Source organism: Lepidochelys kempii, chromosome 5 (assembly GCF_965140285.1).
Source record: "Lepidochelys kempii isolate rLepKem1 chromosome 5, rLepKem1.hap1, whole genome shotgun sequence".
Lineage (NCBI taxonomy): Eukaryota > Metazoa > Chordata > Testudines > Cheloniidae > Lepidochelys > Lepidochelys kempii.
This window is the reverse complement of record NC_136384.1, coordinates 47173240-47195823: the sequence shown is the minus strand read 5'-3', so window position 1 is coordinate 47195823 and position 22584 is coordinate 47173240. Positions and strand designations below refer to the sequence as shown.

Sequence of the window (22584 nt, the reverse complement as noted above, 5' to 3'; positions counted from 1 at the left end):
TGGCATTGTACGTCCTGAGTTTACTATCTGAAATAGTTGCATTTACAAATCTCTCACTTAAGAGAGTAGATTGCAAAAAGATACAAGGGATGGTGGTACATCATGTATATAGTTTCCAAAAACACCAACAGGAAAGTGCATTCTCTAGATCACTGAAATGTAGAACTGTATTTGTATGTTTGTAAAATATAAAATGCCTGACATTGAAATGCAATTTTGTTGTTTAGTGGCTCTTGGAACCTCAATGATTAACCAGTGTTTGGAAAAGCATGATTCGCAACCGGTCCTGGATATATTGCAGTCTCCTAAGTTTGGTTTAAGAGTTGTTCCAGAATGTGCTGAAACCTATTACAAGAACCTTTTAGAAGCCAAGAATTTAAAAACCAAAGAAGGTAAAACCAAATCTCTGTAGTACTGTAAAAGCTTTGAAGGATTAGTGTAAAATGTTTATATTTATATATAGTGCAAATGTATATAAATATTTATATACTGTAACTTTTAATTCTCTCTGTAAATTAAGGGAGAGTTGGAAGAAACTGAGATCCCCCCCCCCCCCCCCTTATTTGTCAAAGGCTATCTAAATCTCCAGTTTTGAATTTTAAGGTTTCTCTTAGCACTTATTTATACTAGGAAACTTAATCAGAAATGCATTATCTAACACAATGTTAAATGCTCCAGGCTAAATTCTGTGCTGTGCCTTACTCAGAGCACAGCACAGAAGATTGAGGGGTGCATACATGTCTTAAGCCATCTCTCCATTTCCCAGATTCTGGTCTTGGCTGGGGCCAAAGCATCTTCCGGGGCTGCTCTAATATATGGTAGCTTCTCCGTAGCTCCCTATAGGCTACTCCACAGCCCAGAATAGCCACAGTATGGAGCCTAACAGCTCTACTCCCTTTCCCACCCCCAGCACAACCTTACACCAGCAACTGTGAGAGGAAGGCTTCGGCCGCATATATTAGACCTATGCGGCTCCTGGGTTGGGTGAACTCCTAAGGCCATTGCAGCCCATTTTATGGCCTCGATGCAATACCAGAGCACTGTACAGGAGCTGCAGCTGGGGACAGAATCTGGCCCTCAGTGTAAAGGAGGACAAACATTTAAAGTAGCGTCAGCTATTCCGGGGTATTCATGTTAGCCATGACCAGCTGATGGCTTTAAATAAGAAACAGTCGTTTATTCTGTATGCCAAGTCTAGGTTAACATCATGTTAGTTAACACATTAACATGTTGTGACAATGCCTTTTTCCAGCATAGACATGATTATTTCAGCACATAAGACAATTTGTGGTATAGTTCTCTTGTACTCCTGTGGGAATTCTGTGCCAAAAAAATAAAAATTCTGCACACACTATTTTCAAATTCTTCAAATTTTATTTATTAATAAATGAACATGGAGGCCCCAGGATGGCAGTGGGGAGCACAGGCTGTACAGAGGTGAGAGATCACCCTGCCCCCCACCATCCCTCCAGGACAGGGGTTCTCAAACTGGGAGTCAGGACCTCTTGGGGGTTGCAAAGATATCACATGGGGGGTCGCGAGCTGTCCAGCTCCACCCCAAACCCCACTTTGCTTCCGGCATTTATAATGGTGTTATAAATTAAGAACACTTTTTTTATATATATTTAAAGGGGGGGTCACACTCAGAGGCTTGCTGTGTGAAAGGAGTCACCAGCAGAAAAGTTTGAGAACCACTGCTACAGGTCATGGATGCAGTGGTGAGGCTAAGACAGCCTAACCCAGAAATACCCCAGGGCCCTGCCCCTCTGTGCCAGCTACACCGGGTGGGAACAGGCAGGCTCAATCTGGCAAGATCCAAGTGTGGAAGGGCTTTGTGGGGGGCATGGGATCCTGGTGTGCGGAGAGAGGGTTCTGTGTGGGATAATCTGGGTGTGAGCAACTCAGTGGGGGATCTGGATGCACAGGCTCATTGGGGTGTTCCGTATGCAGGGACAATGGGACTCTGCAGGGGGTCCAGGTGAAGGGGGTTGTTGTGGGGAGGTCTTGATGTGGGGGGCTGAGTAGGGGGGGGCCTGGATGCTGGGGGAGGTGGGGCTTGGGGAGGTGGGGATCCGTGTATAGCTGGCTGGGGTGCCGTTGGGCAGGGGTACTAAAATAATTTGTATAGTGAGGGTGCTGAGAGCCATTGAAGCAAACTGTAAACCCTGTATATGATGGCAACCAATTCAACCCAGGGAGTGTGGCAGCAACCCCAGCACCCCTAGTTCTAGCACCTATACCGTGGGGTAGGATTCTAGGTGTGGGGAGCTCATCGGGGTGGCACAGAATTTCCCCAGGAGTAATCTTGGCACAGTCCATAGGGAAACTTACTCAAGACTCTTCCTGTCTCTCTCTCAGCTGATGGTGCTCAGAAGAATGATAACCTGCATTCCTGTGGTGTATACTGTGAGCCTATAAGGTCCAACCTACACCTGAAATGTTGCAAAAGCTTCCAGTCATTGCTAACACTGCTTCATATCCACCAGTGTTGGCAATGGTAGCAGCCTTAGTATATAGACTGACTGCTGCCAGCATTTTAAGTACCATGTTGACTAGGTCAACTCTGAGTAGAGATGGATAAGACAGTTTTTGAAAATGCCCATTCCAGCTGGTGGCCAGTCTCTACTATGCTCCTCACTGTTATCCACACCATTGGAACTGAGCCATTGTGAATATAGCAGGATATTTTTGCAAAATTTTTCTAGTTTAGGGTAGATCAATTTGTGCTGACTTTCATGTATGTAAAATAATTGAAAACATTCTTTTGCAGGGAGGAAAGGTGGAGGGGAAGGGGAGAAATGTATTAAGGCTCCTAAATGTACACTAACAGTATACATATATTGGTTTTAGATTCTAGTGAAGGTCCATGGCTCAAACTTATAATGAAGAGCAGATATGGTTATTATTATAATGTGGAAACTGGAGAGAGTACCTTTGTTCTGCCTGAAGGGTTTATACCAAAAACTTCTTGGCTAACCGGTGAAGAAATACAGGTAGAGTGCTAAAATGTTCAAAATGACTAATGCATACAACTGCAACATAAACACAGAAGTGAGTGCTTTAGCACTGTTGAATACAAAGGAAGTGGTTATGTTAAGATTTTTAGAACCTTAAAAATACAAGGGAAAAGAGGGAATTCTCTAATTGGACTTTGGTTTAGGCTGTTCATTTCCTCAAATACAGTAGAACTTAATCTGTTTATTTAATCAAACCCTTAGAAAGGGGCTGACAACTCACATATAGTATAAAGCACCTTACTTTGGCCCGTATCATATAATCATAAGTACCCTTAAATCTGCTTTTGAATAATCTTCCAAGTGTATGTAATTATGCTCTGTCAGTTATAGTACTGTGTTGCATATTGTACGTTACATAGGCCCCACAAATCATGAAAGCCCTTATCCACATCCATAAAGGCTTTCTTGAATCGGGGCCACTTTTAAGCTGGCCTACACTCTGTTGCTACACTGATATGTGCTGTTTCATGTTACTAGACTGCATTTAGCTGTACCTATGCAAACCACTACTGTACACGTGATACTCTAGCAGGATTCCTCACGTCCTGACTGGTTTCAGAAGAATTTTTTTTCAAATCATTCTGAAACTTAGAAATCCCTAAAGTAAGCATTTTTACACAGATGTATGGGTTCCATTTTTAGACTCCTGGCATCTCACTCTTGAGTTAGCAGGGGTTGGCAGTATTGCAAAAGCAAAGACCTCTGCCCCCTGGTATGAAAAGCTTTGTAATGGTTGAAACCAGTCCTTTCAGCTTTTTGATGATGTGATCTGAAGGGAGTTCGATCCTCCTTTAAACAAATGATGGTAATAACATGGTGGTTCTCGGTTTTGTGAGTGGTTAAAAATGTGGGGAGTAAATTGAAGGGGTTTTCATAATGAGTGTGGATGGAGAGAATGGAATCCAGACTCTGAAATGGTTTGCCTTCAGCTTTTGGTTAATTGCTTATTAAACACTTTTTACATGATCTCTTACCAGACTATTGTTGGGCAAGTTACAGCAGAATACAATCGAGAGCAGCTGTGGCTTGCTAATGAAAACCTGATTGTTCAGCTGCAAGCCCTAGCAAGGGGATTCCTAGTCAGAAAAAGTTATGAGGAGAGAAAAGGATTCCTTCAAAAACAGGAACCATCTGTGATCAAAATACAGGTATTGCTGTGTAATATAAAGGCAGGGTCACTTCTTCTGGGTGGTGGTAGCTTTTTACATGTGACAGACTGCATGATCTTTGGGGGGGTGTTGTTTTTTCCTGCCTTCTTTGGCAGAAAGGGCTTCTTGTGGCATTTGTTGTTTACAGAACTGAATTGTTGTACAAACACAAGTCCATGCGCTTATTGAAAGAAATGCTTTGTGTGTAAACTGGAGGTTTGTCAGTTTAAAATGGCTATAGATCATGTATAAATGTAGTATATAACAGTCCAGTTGGAGAAGCCCAGTGATTCTTACCACTAGCTTCTTCCTGAGTACTGCTTTGATGTTTAATTGGGAGTGCGAGGAAAAGAGTAGGAGGATGGAAGGTAATGAGTTTAATATTGAAGCTCTAGTTCTCTGCCAAGGCATGGATCATTCAGGAAGTACATTCCTTTCTGTGCTCTCCACCAGTCAGAAGCCGTTTGCTTCTGCTTTGCAAAGCAAATGCTCATATAATTGAATAGGGAGAGGCAACGTTAACAACTTTGCCTGATTCCAAGAGTATTACTTAGATTTGCTCAATGCACAATACTCTGAAAGGAGTACCTTTGGCTTTTACAGAGCATGTCATGCACATCTTGATAGGCCAGCAATGGTGCTTTTGTGTATGCTTTGTGGTTTTACATATTTTTACACTATTCCTGCATGTACTATAATAGTATAGTTTAATAGTAAACTTGCTCAATAAGCTTGACCTCTTTAGCATTAAAATTCAGTTTTTAAAAAAAAAAAATTCTAGAATGGGTGCGTACTGCAATGAATCAAAACTTATTTTTGCTGCTACAGATTAGTGGTAAAATATATATAATTATGCTGATGCTAGAGGCATTATTAGGATTGGAACTCTCTTGTGGTAGGTGCTGTACAGACCCAGTACAAAAACTTGCATGCTCTTTGGGAAGGAATCCTCCAAGACCAGATTCAGCAAGTATGTGTAGCTATCCTCAGAAACTAGATGGAGCATGTAGAAAGTGATAATAAAACATGCATTTACCCAAGATGCACAAGATAAATGTTCCAAGTCCCCACTGGCTATATCCCTAGCCAGATGGCAACTTCCTGTGGGTATCCCAAAAAAAATGGCTATTGAAGTATTAGGAGAGGTGAAGTCCAAATGGCTTGTGAGAGAAGCAGACAGGCGGATGATAGAGGGTGGCATCGGTAAAACAGGCAACACAATAAGATGAATGGGTGAGGAGGGAGGAACTAGACTGGCAGGGTCTTTAAAGGCAGGGACCAGCACTGGTATTTGATGGGATAGAGAACTGGGAGCCAGATGAAAGAATTTGAGAGGGTGGTGTGGTTAGAGAAGGCAAGAAGGTCTTGTCTTTGAATGGGGCCGAGAGGCTGACAATGGATGCCAGGAAGGCCAGAAAGGAAAGGAGGTTGCAGTAGTCAAGACTGATGATGAAGGGGGCGTGGACAAAGTTATAGCAGTGTAGACAGAAGATAGGGCAGCTCTGCGACACCATGGAAGAAGAGAGACAAGATTTGGAAACTGCCTAAAGGTGCAGGCTTAGAGTCTGAAATCAAAAATGGCATGCAGAGCGCTGGACTGAGAAGTTCCAGGCCTGAGTGACACAGAGGCTGACATCCTGGGTCAAGAATGGAGTGGTGAACTCATGAGTCATCAGCACAGAGGTGAAGGTTGATGCTACAGGATTGGATGAGGGCTTGTAAAGGACAGATGTGCCTCACTCACATTTTTCTCCTTACTTTTTTTAAATTGAACAGCGGTTTCTCTGTGGAACAAGATTATATAAACTTGGTTTTCCAAGTATATGCATGGTGAAACTAATGGGCACACTACTAACCTGCTTTTTAAAATAGGCTTTCTGGAAAGGATATAAACAAAGGAAAAGCTACACTGACAGATTGCGGTTGCTTCAAGGCAATGTTGCTGCTATCATCAAGGTAAATTTCCATCTATGATGAGCGGAATTAGGGTTTGCTCTAAGGATAATGTTTCCTCATTGTTGGGGGAATCCAAACACTTGAAAGCCCAAGGAATGTAGGGAGAGGGGCTGCTGCGGTAAAACTGCGAGTGTTCCTATTCCGTTGGGCGTTACAGGGCAGGCTCAAAGTTCTGACAGCAGCTAGTAATCCAAGAAAACTGATCTTTGAGTGATTAATACCTTGAGTCTTCCATTGAAAGCCCGAGACTGTCAAGTATGATTATTTGCAAAATGTGTTATCAGTTTATGAAATGCTGGTGGTGGTAATAAAAATGATACTTAGTTCTTATATACAATAACTCCTCACTTAACGTTATGTTCCTGAAAAATGCAGCTTTAAATGAAACGATGTTAAATGAATCCAGTTTTCCCATAAGATTTAATGTAAATGCGGGGGGTTATGTTCCAAGGACATTTTTTTGGGGCAGACAAAAGGCATTATATATTGTACTGTACTGTGTTTGGGAAGTGCCCCGGCTTACCTCACACAGGCACAGCCCGCTGCAGGCCAGGACACTAGGAAGCACAGTGGCAGCTTACCCGAGAAGAAAAGGCGCCGACTTTGCCGGGGGATGCTCCAGGCCCGCTCTTCCCATCCCCGCTCCACTCCAGGCCCACCTCTTCCCACCCCCACTCCACCTCCTCTCCGAAGCACACTACATCCCTGCTCCTTCTCCTCCCCCAGAAAGTCCTAAGTGCTGCCAAACAGCTGTTTGGTGGCGCATAGGACCTTCTGGGAGGGAGGGGGAGGAGTGGAGATGTGGCGCTTCCCCACTCCTCCTCCCTCTCCCTCCCAGCGCTTCGTGCTTAGGACTTTCTGGGAGAGAGGGGGAGGAGTGGAGAGGCAGCACTTCCCCGCCCCTCCCTCTCCCCCCGCCATTCCAAAAAGTCCTAAGTGCTGCCAAACTGCTTGGGAGGTGCTGGGAGGGAGGGGGAGGAGGTGGAGAAGAGGAACTTGTACAATGCTCCCTTGTAAATTCGCTGCCCTTCCACAAAATCTTACATGCAGTGGACAGAGCAGGCAGCGAAACAACGTTATAAGGGAGCATTGCACAATTTTAAACTAGCATGCTCCCTAATGGAGCAGCGACGTAACTTTGAAATAGCGTTAAGCAGGAGGACGTTAAATGAGGAGTTACTGTAGTGTGTTTGATCTGATCTCAAAGTTCTGTACAAAGGAGGTCATGTCATTATCTCCATTTTATATCCTGGGAAACAAAGGCTCAGAGAGGAATGTGACTTGGCCAACGTCACCCAACAGACCGGTGGCAGAGCCAGAGCCAGAAATCAAACCCAGGTCTCCTGAGTCCCAGTCCCACTGTCTAGTCCAGTGTTCTGACCATTAGATCGCAGAGTCCAATCATCCCGTTAGCTCTGCATGTGAATCCATTGACTTTGCTGAAATTGTGTGCTATGCAACTAACCTCATCAAGCATCTAAACTCGTTTTTTAAAAGAGCCAGATAAAATTAGCGAAATTCTTAGTTCTCCTACAATTCCTCTTAAGTTTTTATTTGACTTTTAGATTCAGTCGTGGGTCAAAATGTGGCTAGCGAGGAAGGCTTACAAGAAACGGCTGCAGTATTTCAAGGATCACGTAAGGCATTTCTCCACCCCACCCCCTTTTGAGGAGAGAACTAATGTAGTAGTAATGCATGTATTTCTTGAAATTATAGACATCCCCCATATGTCTCTTAACAGAAATACATTATAACTGTGAAGACATTGAAACTTTTTCTAATTATCACAGTGTTTGGTAGATGTCTATAGTACTCTTCATTATCTCTCTTCATAGAACATGAGCTGTTGTTGGAGGTTTCCTGTTCAATGCTTTCTAAAGTGTTTAGTCTTGGTCTTTCCAGAATGAAGAAATTGTGAAAATACAAGCATTTCTTAGAGCAAACAAAGCTAGGGAGGACTACAGAACACTAAGTAAGTGCTGGTGATAAACATTTGAGTGTAAATTGGTGTGGTAACATATACGTTTTAGAATAAGAGTGTTCAGTTGTGATTTCTAATATTTGAGTCTTGCATTTTTGGCTCTTCAGAAGCAGATACTAACATTTGTTAAACGGTTAATATATTTACATAAACTATTACACACAGTTCTGGTTACATAAAATATTCTACTTTTGCTCTCAGTGACATAAACTCCTTTCTGCAGTGTTGGCATTCTGACCATAGATGTCACTATGTACAAAAGGTACAAAAGAATTCTAAACATTGATATTTATAAATGTAAAGGTATACTGTGTCTGTGCATGTCAGACCAAGCAAATAAAATAACTAATATGAGCTCATTTACCTTAACTGCAGTTGGTGCTGAAAATCCACCCTTGAGTGTCTTGCGCAAATTTGCTTACCTCCTGGACCAAAGTGACTTAGATTTTCAGGAAGAACTAGAAGTAACAAGGTTAAGGGAGGGGGTGGTTACAAAAATCCGATCCAATCAACAGCTGGAAAATGACTTGAACTTGATGGATATAAAGATTGGTCTACTGGTGAAGAACAGGATCTCTCTACAGGTCAGCAGGCTTTATTCAAACTATTTCTATAGAATGCACTGAAGGCAACGGAGGTTTGTGTGCTGAAAGAATGCAGGATCAGTTAGGATGTTCCTGGGGATGACGCAGTTGCCTTTTTTATTTAGTGTATGCCAAGAAGAACCACAGTCAATACAACCTATGTAAGAAGTAGCTGTACTTTAGAAAGCTTTTGGTGAGAATTGACCTAGGAATGGTCTCAAATCATTGAGGACTGCTGCTGTTTAGACTAGTTAATGAATGGCACACAGTCACTTCCACTTTATTGCCTGCCAGTTAGCTTTTCTTAAAGTATTAGTGTCTCAATGGGGAGCAAAAGTAGGAATTGTTTAGTTCCTGGCACCATGTTACTTCACATCTCACTGAATACCAGGTGTTTTTATTACGATAGACATGGGCAGCAGTAATACACAGAAGCATGAGGTCATTCTTTGTGGTTTTTAAGCAGCTTTCTAACAATAGAGCAAATCTGACTTCCAATTTTAAAAATCATTGTAAAGAGTTGGCTCTTGTACAGGCTTTTTGACAACTAACATGAGCTTGTGACACCCTGACAGTTATCATTTAGTGGGCACTGAAATTCTACCCAGCAGCGAATTCTTCCCACTGTTTGGGAAGGGGATGCGATGATAGGGTTACATGGGGTGGTTGTTGGCATGCCCAAACTTGTGTTTTGGAGCCACGTTTGATTGAGCATGGGAGTTATGGGTAGGGACTGTGTGTTTAGACAGTCTAATATATTCTTATTGTGAATTTTAACTGGTGTGAGATGGCACTCAGAGTTGTTTGATGTTTTACCTTTTTATAAATCTAAATAAAACTCTAATCATGAGTAAGGTGATGTAGTAGTGAAAAATATTGTCTAGTTAATGTGCTATATTGGGCCTAAATATAAAAAGGGGTTGATATTAAAATCTTTGAATAAATAGGCCAATGTAGAAACATCCTATTTAAGATGGTTGAGAAATGGCAGTTTACCATATTGCTTTATATTTCTGTGTGAATATATATATATAATGGCTCACTTGTGTCTGTAGGATGTGGTACTGCACAGCAAGAAGCTAAACAAAAAAAGCAAAAATCAGGTGGAAGAGATGGTGACAGGTGACAAACAGGGCATCAAAGGCTTGAGCAAAGAGAGGAGAAAACAGCTGGAGGCCTATCAACACCTGTTTTACCTTTTGCAGGTAAGTCCTAATGTGGGGATTAATTTGCCCCCAAATGGCTTGTGTTAAGCAAAACTTTTTAAAGTGTGTTCATTTCTTGTTCTAATGAGAATGAGGGGGGAGAGAATTCTTTGCAGGTGTAGTGTACAGTAAACACAGTTACTACAGACCACAGCTGAGCACAGCCAGCAAGTGTTGTTTGCTGGATGATTGATTTTAAATGGGCTTGAAAATTAACGCTGTATAGTTTAAATTTGTTTCCCTAATAGAAAACGGCTCTATTGGCCTTAAATTGTGCACGAGATAATTCGTTGCTGTTCCCTTCCTTGAAATTATTTTAAATTCCCAACTCTTCTAGGCTTGCAACTGTCTGCAGTAATATGAGCCCGCTGGATTTTGTCTCGTCTTTTCTCCCTCCACCTCCATCCTGTTAACTCATTTTGGATGCATAGTTCAAATCTGAGCAGGAAAAACCATTTTCTTCCACATTCTTTCAAGTTTAAAAATACTGAAAATACTTTGTGTGTAGGGGAAAGAAGCTACTGTATGATTGACATTTTATTATGTAATGTGTTTCAGTCTGAATTTGGGTAAGTTTCTTTAGAAGACTTATTTGTTTGTTTTCCCTCCCCCACTTTCGTTCATGGGGGAAGGGAGGGGAGAGGTATACACTTTTATTTTTCCTTCAGATGTATTTTTAACTCAAAGGAAGTTAAGTTTTGGGTATAAACACCTTTTTGATGGTGAAATGGAAAAACATCAAAGTATGGATGTCCCAAAAATATCAGTTTTAAGATTTCTAAAATCTGATAACCTTGTAAAGTAAAACTTGTGTACCTATTATTCTAAGTGACATCAGTGTAGACATAATTTACGTATATTAGCACATTACATACAGCAAAACTTTGGAACATTCACATGTCCATGTCTGCTAATTACCTACAGTAGATCTTTAGTGTTATGAACACCAGAGTTACAAACTGACCTGGTTCCAAATGAGGTGTGTAGTTGACTGAAGTACACAATCAGTAGCAGAGACCAAAAAAAGGCAAATACAGTACGATACTGTGTTGAACGTGAACTACTAAAAAAAGGGAAAGCAGCATTTTTCTTCTGCATAGTAAAGTTTCAAAGCTGTAAACTTTTGAAAGAACAACCGCAATGTTTTGTTTAAAGTTACGAACGTTTCAGAGTTACAAACAACTTCCATTCCCGAGGTGTTTGTAACTCTGAGTTCCTACTGTAAATGTATATTTCAGGTAGGTTATATGCTTTTTTATATTTTTAAACTTGTATCCTAATAAGGACTAGTGATAAATATTTAGTACTGGCTTTACTTGGCTTTCCATTTGTGGAGGTAGTGCATAACGTACAGAACTTAGGGAGGTCGCCATTAAAATACTTACAATTGTCATTTGCAAGTAACTACTGCTGCAGCATTCACAGTATTCCCCAGGCTTAGTGTTACAATAGCCTAATGCTCAGTATAGTGAATACTGCATTAAAATTAGGCCAAAAGTGTAATTGTGAAGCTTTTAATAGTAACCGCTCTGAGAAGGTATAGCCTTAACAATGCAAACATAACTTTCATTAATGTTAATGAAAGCTATATGTGTGCATTCAAAGGCGAGCAGACTCCTTATGGCTTGTGCAGGTAGTGGGAAAACTTATCATTTTAGCAATATATAAATCACCCTCCATAATGTTTCTTTCCTAGACTAATCCCATGTATCTGGCTAAGCTGATTTTCCAGATGCCTCAGAACAAGTCAACAAAGTTCATGGATACAGTCATTTTTACTCTGTACAACTATGCCTCCAATCAGCGAGAAGAATACCTGCTTCTCAAGCTCTTTAAAACTGCTCTAGAAGAGGAGATCAAGTATGTACATTGTCTAGAACCTCTCATTCCTCTGAAGATAGGATATCTGTTAGACTTTAAAATTTTCTTTGAACTGCATTCTTAAACTTGTTTTTCATTTGATGGCAAATCATATTTTTATTTGTTAGTGGGGAAATTAGTCTTCTATCAGTGGAACTTAATAATAAATTGACTGAGAAGGTTATAAATGTTTTATACCTTAGATTCAGGGAGGCTGTCTGGTAGAGAAGCAAAGACTGCATAATCTTAGATTTTTACTTAATCTTGGAGGTAAATATTTACATGTACTAAAAGTACAACTATTTTGGCTTCTTTGTTCCTACTTTTTGCTTGAATATGCAGTTGAGTTTCAGAGCTTTTATTTTTCTTCACAAATGTAATTTGTAAATGTGTGTAATAAGCAGAAGGCTCATCCTGTGGTAGGTTCTACATTTTAATCTTCATTACAGTTCATGGATTAGTGATTTATCTATAAATGCGATTTTATTTTGATTTGATTTTAATCAGTACAGAACCAGTTAGGAACTTGGCAATTTTTCTAACTTGTATATAAAAAAAAAAAAAAAAAAACCTGAAAATTGGTTCCAGTGCAGTTAAGGACTGTTTTTTTTGTTTTTAATGCAGTTCCAAAGTAGACCAGATACAGGATATAGTCACTGGAAACCCTACTGTCATTAAGATGGTTGTCAGCTTTAATCGAAGTGCTCGTGGACAGAACACACTGCGTCAGCTCTTGGCCCCAGTGGTGAGGGAAATCATGGATGACAAATCCCTCCTCATCAACACCAGCCCTGTGGAAGTGTACAAGGCATGGGTAAACCAGTTGGAAATGCAGACTGGAGAGGCCAGGTAAGTGAGAAAATAGAATAGTTCATATTCATTCTGTTAATATTTGAGTGATTCCTCATGCCAGATCCTTTTCTCATTGAGTGAAGCTTTTTCTTCTCTTCCACAAGCAACCATGAAGATGCATCTGGGGTGTATGCTTGTGATACTCTAGTTCACTGTAATATAATAAGACTTAATGTATCTTTTTGTTGAGGTGTAATTCTTATTAGTACTGTTGTTTATAGCATAGTAGATTTCTCCATGAAGTAGCTTATAAACTTAAGCTCAGAACCTGCGATCGTATCTGCTAGCATGGACTCCAGCACCATTACAGAGCCTCATAGACTTCAACGGAGCTTTGCAATGGCACAGAGAGCCAGTGCTTGGAGTTCTGACTGAAGGATTGGAACCCCAATGATGGACTAGCTTATAACACTTCTCCACCTTAAGTACCCCATCACTTAATATATGAGCACCTCACAACACTCCTGTGAGGATTTTACATGTGGGGAACTGAGGCACAAAGAGACTGACTTGCCCACGGTCACAAGGGAAGTCTGTGATTGAGCAGGGAACTGAACCAGGTCTCCCAAGTGCCAAGCTAATGCCCTAACCTCTGGACCATCCTTCTTCTCAGCACATAAGCTAGTACATAAGAACCCTCACACTAGAATAATTATACATGGTTTTCCTCTTTGTATCTGGAACAGGTTAGTTCATATCACTTCCATGGTGTGTGTTTTTTTGTTTTTTTTTTCCATTTTAAAAAAATGAACTGATATTGGTGGGGTTTTTGTTTCTGGTTTTAAAAAAAATGCATTTGAAGAATTGGTTATATTAAGTCACTTGATTTTATGTGTTCTCTGAAATACACATGAAATAAGTAGTTGAGACTGTATAGCATTAAATAAACTGAGTTTTCAATGAATTTTGTTTGAATTGTCATAGTACACAGTTTACTTTCGCCCAGTAAATACCTCTCTTGCGTTTGCAGTAAATTGCCATACGATGTAACAACAGAACAAGCATTAGAACATCTGGAAGTGGTAAATAGACTGGAGTCGTCCATTCAAAGCTTGAGAACAGTAACTGATAAAGTCCTTGTGTCCATATTCTCATCTCTCAGTATGATGCCGTAAGTGCCACATTATGAGTCTGGTAACTTCAGTTCATTTGTATAATAACTTTTGATGCAGGATTCAGTATAAACAGCCATCTGTACTGCCTTAGATAACGATCTGTGGTACGTGCCTCTATAATAGCAATTCTCCAACAGAGGGACCAATTGCTTCATATCATATATTCCAAATATGATATAAAACCTAGTGAGCATCTGTAATATAAATCCTTGTTGTTTTCCCATTATCATCTTGTTTTGTGTGATAAATGTTTAGTCTGTGAAAATGCAGTATCTTGGTTGAATGGAATGATTTGTTTGTTTCATCTAAGTCTTTCCATTATTTTCCTTTTTCATCTGTTCTATATGTAGTTATGGAATGAGATATATAGCCAAAGTTCTGAAGAATTCGCTCCATGAGAAATTCCCAGATGCAACAGAAGATGAACTATTAAAGGTAGATTTGTGAGGATGATCTGTCAGCAGCTTGTTCTTTCTGTTTATGCCAGAAGCAAGATTTATTGCATATAAGCTTTCTACAGAATTGTTAACACTTGTATTTACAGAAACTTCTGGGGGTGAAGATGAAAGGAATTCCATGTGTTAATATTGTCTGACTTGGAAAATATAGTCAATGGTGCCCAGCATCTGTAGCACTTACAGAAGTCAGTGGGCCAGCACCATTGAAAATCAGCTCAATGGTACTTTGTAGGAAGCTAGAAATATTTGATTGCATGATTTTGCTTCAATAGTGATCTTCCATGAAGAATATGACTGTGATTTTGCACTTTTAACTCTGCTAAGGTGAAATTAGAACACTTGACAGAAATTGCTTCAAATGTGGTGGGTTTTTTTAATACTATAAATACACTTAGGCAGAGTTATAAGAGCAAACAGTGAGTTAATCCATCCTCTACACTTGTTTAAGGTGCTTGTAAAAGTTGTGGGAATGTGACATTTGTCTAGACTGGAGTGTGCGTGCTGTCAAGTGATGCAGAATGTTCCTGGCCCAGTGCCCTTCCCTTCGTCTGTCAGAACCATTGTATTCTGCAGAAGGCAATGTGAAGTCATTCTTTGTGCCTGCCACACAACTACAGGGTTTCTATCTGGCTTTAATTAGACATATTTGCATCTCAGTACAGTTGCCAATATCCATGTTGCATTTTAAAAAATTGAATTATAATGGATCCAGAATTACTTTGAGGATTTTTCTAGTATCCTTCAAAAGACATCATTTTTGTGTTACAGTTCTTGTCTGGAGCCGTTCTGAGAATCTAAATCTCCTCAGCTAAGTTTATTCTGCTTTTATGCAATAATAAACAATACCATTAATACTGTTTACAATAAACACCGTTTACAATAATTTCTTTGGGCCCATCACCACAGTGCCTGGGAATCTCTATAAATTTACATTATTTTAAAACTTCTCTGACAACTACCCCTAAATGGGTAGTGAACTGATTCCACCACAAGGTACCTCTACCCTGCCCGCTGACCAGCACAGCTCATCATTTGAAAACCCTTAAATTCAAAAGTCAAACATTCCACTGAGTGGTCGGACATGAGCTCTGGCAAACTAGCAAAGGAAGTAAGTACCAGAGGTCAAGAGTCCTTCACTCCTCACCCACAGGAGTTCAGCTCTTGGGTCAGCTCAAATATAATAGAAGAGGCAGTTTCTGAAAATCCACCAATAGCCCAGTGTGTAAAAAAGCATTCACCTGGGTTTTGGGAGACCCTGGTTCAAGTCCCTGCTCCAGATTGGGCAGAGTATGAACATGAATCCAGATTTGCCACATCCCATATATGTGTCCTGATCCTTGGGTTATGGCCTGGTTGGTCTCTCTACTGGCCATCCTGGTTTTTCCTCAAAAAAGTTCTGTTTTATCACAGTACTGAATGGGAAAATCTTCTCAACTCCCAAATATTCACAGGACAGGAAAACTGTTTCCTGCCCAGCTCTAATTGATAAGAGTAGAATTTATCATTAAATAGACTACTTTAAAAAAAAAATCTTCACTAAAATATTTGGGATGGGCTAGAAGTTTGGAATAAAGATTAAAGGAATAGAACCTCTTATTTCTGAAGTTAAATAATATATGAACTTACTTTAAAAAAAAATTATTCTGTCTGCACTTCCTGCTTTTAGGTAGGATAGGAAGTAGAAATTTTACAAATGTCTATCCTCAGAGTATTTCTGATTCAGTTGAAAAAGGATAGTAATGGAAATCTTATTTGAGTGAGAACAGGATTTATTATAACTTGATATATGCATCCAAAATTTTAGGTATTTAAACATTTTTTTAAAATAAGTGGTTTTTAAAAATTAGACCTGGCCAAAATGCTGATAAAATGAGAAATCTAGGGCACTCTTTCCCTGTTTAGTGGGACTTTTTGTTTTGTTTTTTAAACCAGTTGTTATAAATATACTCGTGGTGTAAGTGCCCATTACTAAATAACATCTTTTTTTATCTCTGTGGGATCAGTAGACTTTTCCGGTTTGCTAACTAGATAATACTTCCGTCAGAAGTTGTTTTCACAGATTGCTCTCTACTGCTTCTTAGTTAATGATTTCTTAAAATCTAAACCAGGAAATGTGTAGTCTTTGGTGGGCTTTCTAAGACTGTAATAAAGTGTACATTAGGGAAGAGAGAAATCTCAAAGTATTTCTCCTATAGATTGTTGGAAACCTCCTATACTATCGCTACATGAACCCAGCCATTGTTGCTCCTGATGGTTTTGATATAATTGACATGACAGCTGGAGGCCAGATACACTCTGACCAGAGGAGGAATTTAGGTTGTGTGGCGAAAGTCCTTCAGCATGCTGCTTCTAACAAACTCTTTGAAGGAGAGAGTGCGCATCTTTCGTCTATGAATACTTACCTGTCGCAGACGTACCAGAAGTTCAGGTGTGAAAAGCTCTTGCAAATGTTTATTCAATGTAAACTGTTTGTTTGGGGGTGGATGAGGTAGACCTACTCTATTTACCTGACGATAATTGCACAAAATCTCTTTAATCTGTGCTGTAACCTAAAAATTCAATGAATAATTCTTCATATAGCAATCGCTCTGTCTTGTTCTGTAATGGGAAAATAATGTGCTATATTTCCAGTTCAGTACTATTGTTTTTAGCAAGTAATTTTAGTATTGCTCAGCAGTATTCAGGCATCCTAATAGGAATTTTTAATGCAAAATGAAGTACAAGAGTCTAATGGAGCATTTCACTGTATAACACACACTAATGCTTGCTATAAGTAAGTAGAACAGCTGATCGTTTTTCAATCTGGTGGCTGAGATTACTCTTCTGTAAAGGTAAACTCTTTCCCAGCCAGGAAGAGCTGGGTGGCTTTTTGTTTGGTTTGGTTTCTTGTTGTTTTTTTACTTTAGCCATCTCTGCTGAGAGAAACAATTGTAGGAAATGATGACACTTTAAATATTTTGCTGAAAAGTGTTATGGGAAAATCCAGACATTCTGTGCTGCAAGGAAGTTGTTTGAAATTTATGCTCTTTACCTTGTAACTTTTTTGGGTGGTTATGATCATGGAATTATCATGAGACAGCAGAACATTTTAAATGTACATTAATTAATCCTTTTAGAAGGGTCTCCTCTATATGAAAAGAATTATTCATTGAATTTTTAGGTTACAGCACAGATTAAAGAGATTTTGTGCAATTATCATCAGGTAAATAGAGTAAGAATACTATGGGAAAACCCACCCATAGCCCAGTGTGTAAGGCATTCACCTGGGTTTTGGGAGACCCTGGTTCAAGTCCCTGCTCCAGATGGGGCAGAGTATGAACATGAATCCAGATTTGCCACATCCCATGTAAGTGCCCTGATCCTGGGTCATGGCCTGGTTGGTCTCTCTACTGCCCATCCTGGTTTTTCCTCAAAAAGGTTCTCAGTTTTATCACACTGCTGAATGGGAAAATCTTCTGAACTCCCAAATATTCACAGGACAGGAATGGATACTAAAGCAGTTCAGTCATTTTATTAATAACAAAGGCAAAGAGGAGGAAGACCTGCTCATTGTGTTTAATTTGGCTCTGATCTTTACAAAAAAGAAGAATCCCATATCTCGTTAAATTAACTTTTTGATGAAAATTGGTGATATGTCTCCAAGGAGGATGCTAACCTGAGAGGGTTAGAATCTGCTCTGTTACGAAGTAAGATGAGATATCTTTCCATTCTCTGTGCAGTACCTTTCTTAGTTATCATAAACATGCTGAGAAACTGTTTCCTGCTTTTGAAACACTGGATGGCTTATGTCTAGATATAGATAGTGGTATAGTCATAGTAACACTTTGTGTTAACACTTTTTGTGTATTTTCCCATAGTATTCTTACACTGTAACAATCCCATAATCTTGCCAGATATCCTTATATTTTGCACAGTGTTCCTGAGCATCAAACAGTTAAACATCGCAGTAGAGCAATGCAAGGATTTTAAATGTGTTTAAATTTAAGATATATGACTACCCTGTATCATTCAGACCGTGTATTATGACAACTTGTATTAGTGTGTATGAGATTTAATTACTGCTCCTAAACTTTGTCAATATTATGAGCTGCTTTCATACAATGAGGGTAACCATTTTTGCAAAGTATATTTCCTTTATATCTTCTGGAGGGTTATTTTTAATCCAGATGCTAGACTAGATCCCTCAGAACATCTAAAAGAGGTGCCAAATTCTTGCTTACCACTTTGTAGCTGAAAGGGAAAAATCTTATTTTGAATAAATAAACCTGCTGTTCTCTCTAGGGACAAGTAACGTTTAAGCACTCCTATTTATATTGTGACGTGCTGCTTATGATTTTTTCCCTGGCATTCCTGTGCAGATTTAATAGATTGCATCAGAAATATTCATATTCTTCGAGTGCTTGTTCATGTCCATTCCACATTAGGTGTGCGCATGCCGCCTAGGATTTGCCATAGGATTTGCAAGGTGTTCAAGCCAAGGACAAGGAAAGAAAGAGATTTTCGCCTACAGCAACTGTTGATGGAGGCCGCATTGCAGCCGCTGGGCCCAGAGCGCCCAATGCCAGCTCAGGCTTCCTCGGTGCGTAGTGCCCCAGAGCTGTTGGGAGATCTGGCACCAGCAAAGCACCGTAAACTGTCAGCACCAGAGCGCCAGGCTAGGCCCCGGCACCAATCGTCCTCCCTGGCACAGCCTAAAGGCAGGCGCGGTCATTCCCCACACAGGAGGCTGGCACCTCCCAAGGCACTGAGCGCCAACAAGAGCGGGAAGGCCGTGGTACCAGCGCTGACAGCGGCAGTCCTGGCGGCACAACCCCCACCGAGTCCAGACCTAAGTAAGCTCAGTGCGGACAATGGGCTCGAGGGCATAATGGATCAGCCCTCTACGCCTGGCACCTTTGAGGCCGCAAAGGACCTCACTGAGCTGTCGGCGAGCCCCCTCCTCTATGGGAGAACCCTCTGGCACCCAGGCCTCAGGCGCTATCGAGGGGTAAGCCGGCAATGGTGTGCTGCTCAAAGATACCATCCCGGCACCGCTCCCGGAGTTGGTCCCAGTCGAGCTCCAATTCCACAGACTCGCACTTGCCAGCGGCCCAGAAGGAGGTTGCGGCACCAGCAGCAGGTCGACGTTAAGAAGAAGCGCCAGGAAGGGCACATCGCTCTCCTGCACCAGGAGGAGTTAAGGCAGCCCTCGCCAGAGGTCTCCTGCAGACGGTCCCGGTCCAGGGAACGCTGGCACTGGTCCCGGTCCCGTTCCTGGTCCCGCTCAGCCAGGAGCCACTCATTCTCCTGCCGGCGCAGATTGTTGGCACTGCCATGGCCTCGCGATCAGCATTGCTGCAGGCCGGCTCCAGCTGCTATAGCTGCCCGCACCAGGGCCCGGATAGCAGGGACCCTTCTAGGGGAGCTGGTGATCTCAATGGGGGCTGCCAGGCCATTGGCCCTTCTGGACCCCCTCGGCCTATCAGGAGCACAAAGGGGCCCCGTCCAGGGTAAGTTATTTGGTGCAGCGGTCCCAGTCCTCACACCAACGCCAGACGGTGCCGGAGGCAACAGTATCCAGGCCTCCAGCATCCCCCCAGCTTAGACCGGAGAGTCCGGCACTGAGCCCAGTGCCATCCCATGGACTCCCGCCCTGGCCTGAGCCAGAGGCCTGTGCCACAGGAGATGGGGAGCAGGAGGACCAACCAGAGGGGGTTGAGCAGCAGCTAACCTCCACGTATTCCCCCAATGAGGCGATGGCGGGTACAGAGGTATCCAGCCCTCCGCCAATAGACCATAGAGCTCACCAGGAACTGCTGCGCAGAGTTGCCCAAAATTTGGGGTTGCAGGCCAAGGAGACAGTTGAGCAGGAGGACCCCATGGTGGATACTTTGAGCCTCGAAGGGCCATCCAGAATAGCGCTCCTGCTCATTAAGACTGGTCAGTCTAACGATAAGACTATATGGCAGACTCCGACCTCCAGTGCTCCAATGGCTAAAGAAGTGGAGCATAAATACTTTGCGCCATTGAAGGGCTAGGAGTTCCTATTCTGCCACCCGAGTCCATGCTCCCTAGTGGTTTCAGCAGTGAACGAAAGGGAGTGCCATGGACAGCAGGCCCCGGCCCCTAAGGCCAAGGAGGTGAAACACCTGGACCTTTTCGGTAGAAAGGTGTACTCATCTGGGGGCCTTCAGTTGAGGATTGCTAACCAGCAGGCCATCCTCAACATGCACAATTTCAACTCCTGGGCGGTGGTGGGGAAGTTTAAGGACAACCTCCCGCAAAGTTCCCAACAGGAGTTCACGGCCCTGGGGGACAAAGGCAAGGCAGTAGCCAAGACCTCCCTCCAGGCCTCCTGGGATTCAGCAGACGTGGCGGCTACAACAGTCACGTCAGGGGTGGTCATGAGGCGCTCTGCGTGGCTCCAGGAGTCGGGCCTGCCCCCCCGAGGTCCAGAATATGCTCCAGGACCTCCCTTTCGAAGGCTCTGGGCTCTTCTCGGATCAGACAGACACGAGGCTGTATAGCCTCAAGGACTCGCGAGCTACGCTCAAGTTGCTGGGTATGCACACGCCGGCGACCCAGAGGAAGCCCTTTAAGCTGCAGCCCCCCCCTTCAGCGCCAGTACCAGCTTCGCCATAGGCATGAGCCTTACTGTAGGCAAGGCAGGGATAACAGGCGACGGCGCAACAACAATAATAACAATAATGCGCCGGGCCAGAACCAAGGCCAGCACAAACCCCAGCCGGGCACTAAGCCAGGCTTTTGAAGGTGCGCTCGAGGACAGCGTACCAGACCAGTCACCGGATCCGTCCCTTTGTTTCCTGAACTGCCTGTCCCGTTTCTCCCATGCGTGGTCCACCATTACATCGGACCGTTGGGTCTTACGCATGGTGCGGAACAGGTACTTGCTGCAGTTCGCCTCCCTCCTCCTCTCCCCCCCCCTTCCCCATCCCTCTTCAGGGACCCCTCTCACAAGCATCTCCTAGAGGAGGAAGATCTGTTTTGCCACCAGGGCCAACGCCCAGTGCCCGCAGTTCTGCTCATTCCAGGGCTGCAGCCCGGGCTCAGTCATGGACGCGTTTGCGATCCCGTGGAGAGGGGGCTTGATGTATGCCTTCCCCCTGCTCCCCTTGGTGCACAAGGTCCTGCTCAAGGTGCGCAGGGACAGGGCGGCGGTGATCCTCATCGGCCCAGCCTGGGCCCACCAACACTGGTACACATCGCTCCTAGAGCTGTCGGTGGATGCCCCAGTAGTCCTGCCCCTACACCGGGACCTCATTACACAGGATGGCGGGCGGCTTCTCCACCCTGATGGCGTGGAGGCTCTGTGGAGCCAGTGCTCCCTTCCTGTGCAGCAGATTCTGCTTGGCAGTAGAAAGCCCTCTACCAGGGCTGCCTATATGGCCAACTGGAAAAGGTTCTCGTGTTGGTGTGAACCCCGACAGGTGCGGCCGGGCCAGGCCCTGTTGCAGGCCATTCTGGAATACCTCCTGCACTTCAAGCAGCAAGGGCTAGCCACGTCCTCACTCAGAGTGCACCTGGCGGCCATCGCTGCCTTCCATCCGGGGTTCTCGGGGGGGCTCGGTGTTTTCCCACCCAATGGTGGGGCGGTTCCTTAAAGGGTCCCGCCCCTAGTCCCTCCATGGAACTTTAACCTGGTTCTTTCTAAACTCATGGGACCCCCTTTCAAGCCCCTCGCTACCTGTTCTCTCCTCCACCTTTACTGGAAGATGGCGTTTTTGGTTGCCATTGCCTCGGCCAGAAGGGTGTCCAAACTGAGGGCCCTCACCTCTGAGCCACCATACACAGTATTTCACAAGGACAAGGTGCAACTCCGGCCACACCCCAAGTTCCTCCCTAAGGTGGTCTCCCAACTCCATCTGGGCATTTGTCTGCCGGTGCTCTTCCCGAAACCCCATACGGACTTGAGTCACCGCAACTTGCACACCTTGGATGTGCGTCGAGCACTGGCGTTTTATTTGGGGTGCCCCAAGCCCTTTCGCAAATCTGCGCAGCTGTTTGTGGCTGTGGCCGAGAGGTTAAAAGGCCTCCCAGTGTCGGTGCAGCAGATTTTGTCTTACATTACAAGCTGCATCCGGGCGTGCTATGAGCTTGCAGGTGTTCCGGCCCCAGCGCTCACGGGCCACTTGACCAGGGCGCAGGTGACTTCCACGGCGTTCCTGGCACAGGTCCCAGTCCAGGAGATCTGCAGAGCAGCCACCTGGTCTTCGGTGCACACCTTCACGACCCACTATGCAGTCAACCAGCAGGCCAGAGAGGATGCGGCAGTTGGCAGAGCGGTCCTCCGAGCAGTTGTTCCGTGACTGCTACCCTCCTCCAGGGGTAAGCTTGTGATCCACCTAATGCGGAATGGACGTGAACGAGCACTCGAAGAAGAAAAAACGGTTACTTACTTTCTCGTAACT

General features: G+C 43.2%; 1 protein-coding gene across 4 annotated transcripts in view; it reads left to right on the top strand.

Annotated features, from left to right (window-relative positions):
* Positions 1 to 22584, top strand: part of IQGAP2 (IQ motif containing GTPase activating protein 2) — a 229770-nt gene that overhangs the window by 176064 nt on the left and 31122 nt on the right. For all 4 annotated transcript variants that reach the window (XM_073344187.2, XM_073344188.1, XM_073344186.1 and 1 more), the window contains 13 exons: positions 228 to 392; positions 2851 to 2993; positions 3995 to 4165; positions 6038 to 6121; positions 7687 to 7758; positions 8024 to 8093; positions 8478 to 8686; positions 9742 to 9891; positions 11588 to 11751; positions 12376 to 12600; positions 13574 to 13714; positions 14069 to 14153; positions 16372 to 16604. In XM_073344187.2, coding sequence (XP_073200288.1) covers positions 228 to 392; positions 2851 to 2993; positions 3995 to 4165; positions 6038 to 6121; positions 7687 to 7758; positions 8024 to 8093; positions 8478 to 8686; positions 9742 to 9891; positions 11588 to 11751; positions 12376 to 12600; positions 13574 to 13714; positions 14069 to 14153; positions 16372 to 16604 — 1912 coding nt within the window. The remainder of the gene's footprint in view (positions 1 to 227; positions 393 to 2850; positions 2994 to 3994; positions 4166 to 6037; positions 6122 to 7686; positions 7759 to 8023; positions 8094 to 8477; positions 8687 to 9741; positions 9892 to 11587; positions 11752 to 12375; positions 12601 to 13573; positions 13715 to 14068; positions 14154 to 16371; positions 16605 to 22584) is intronic.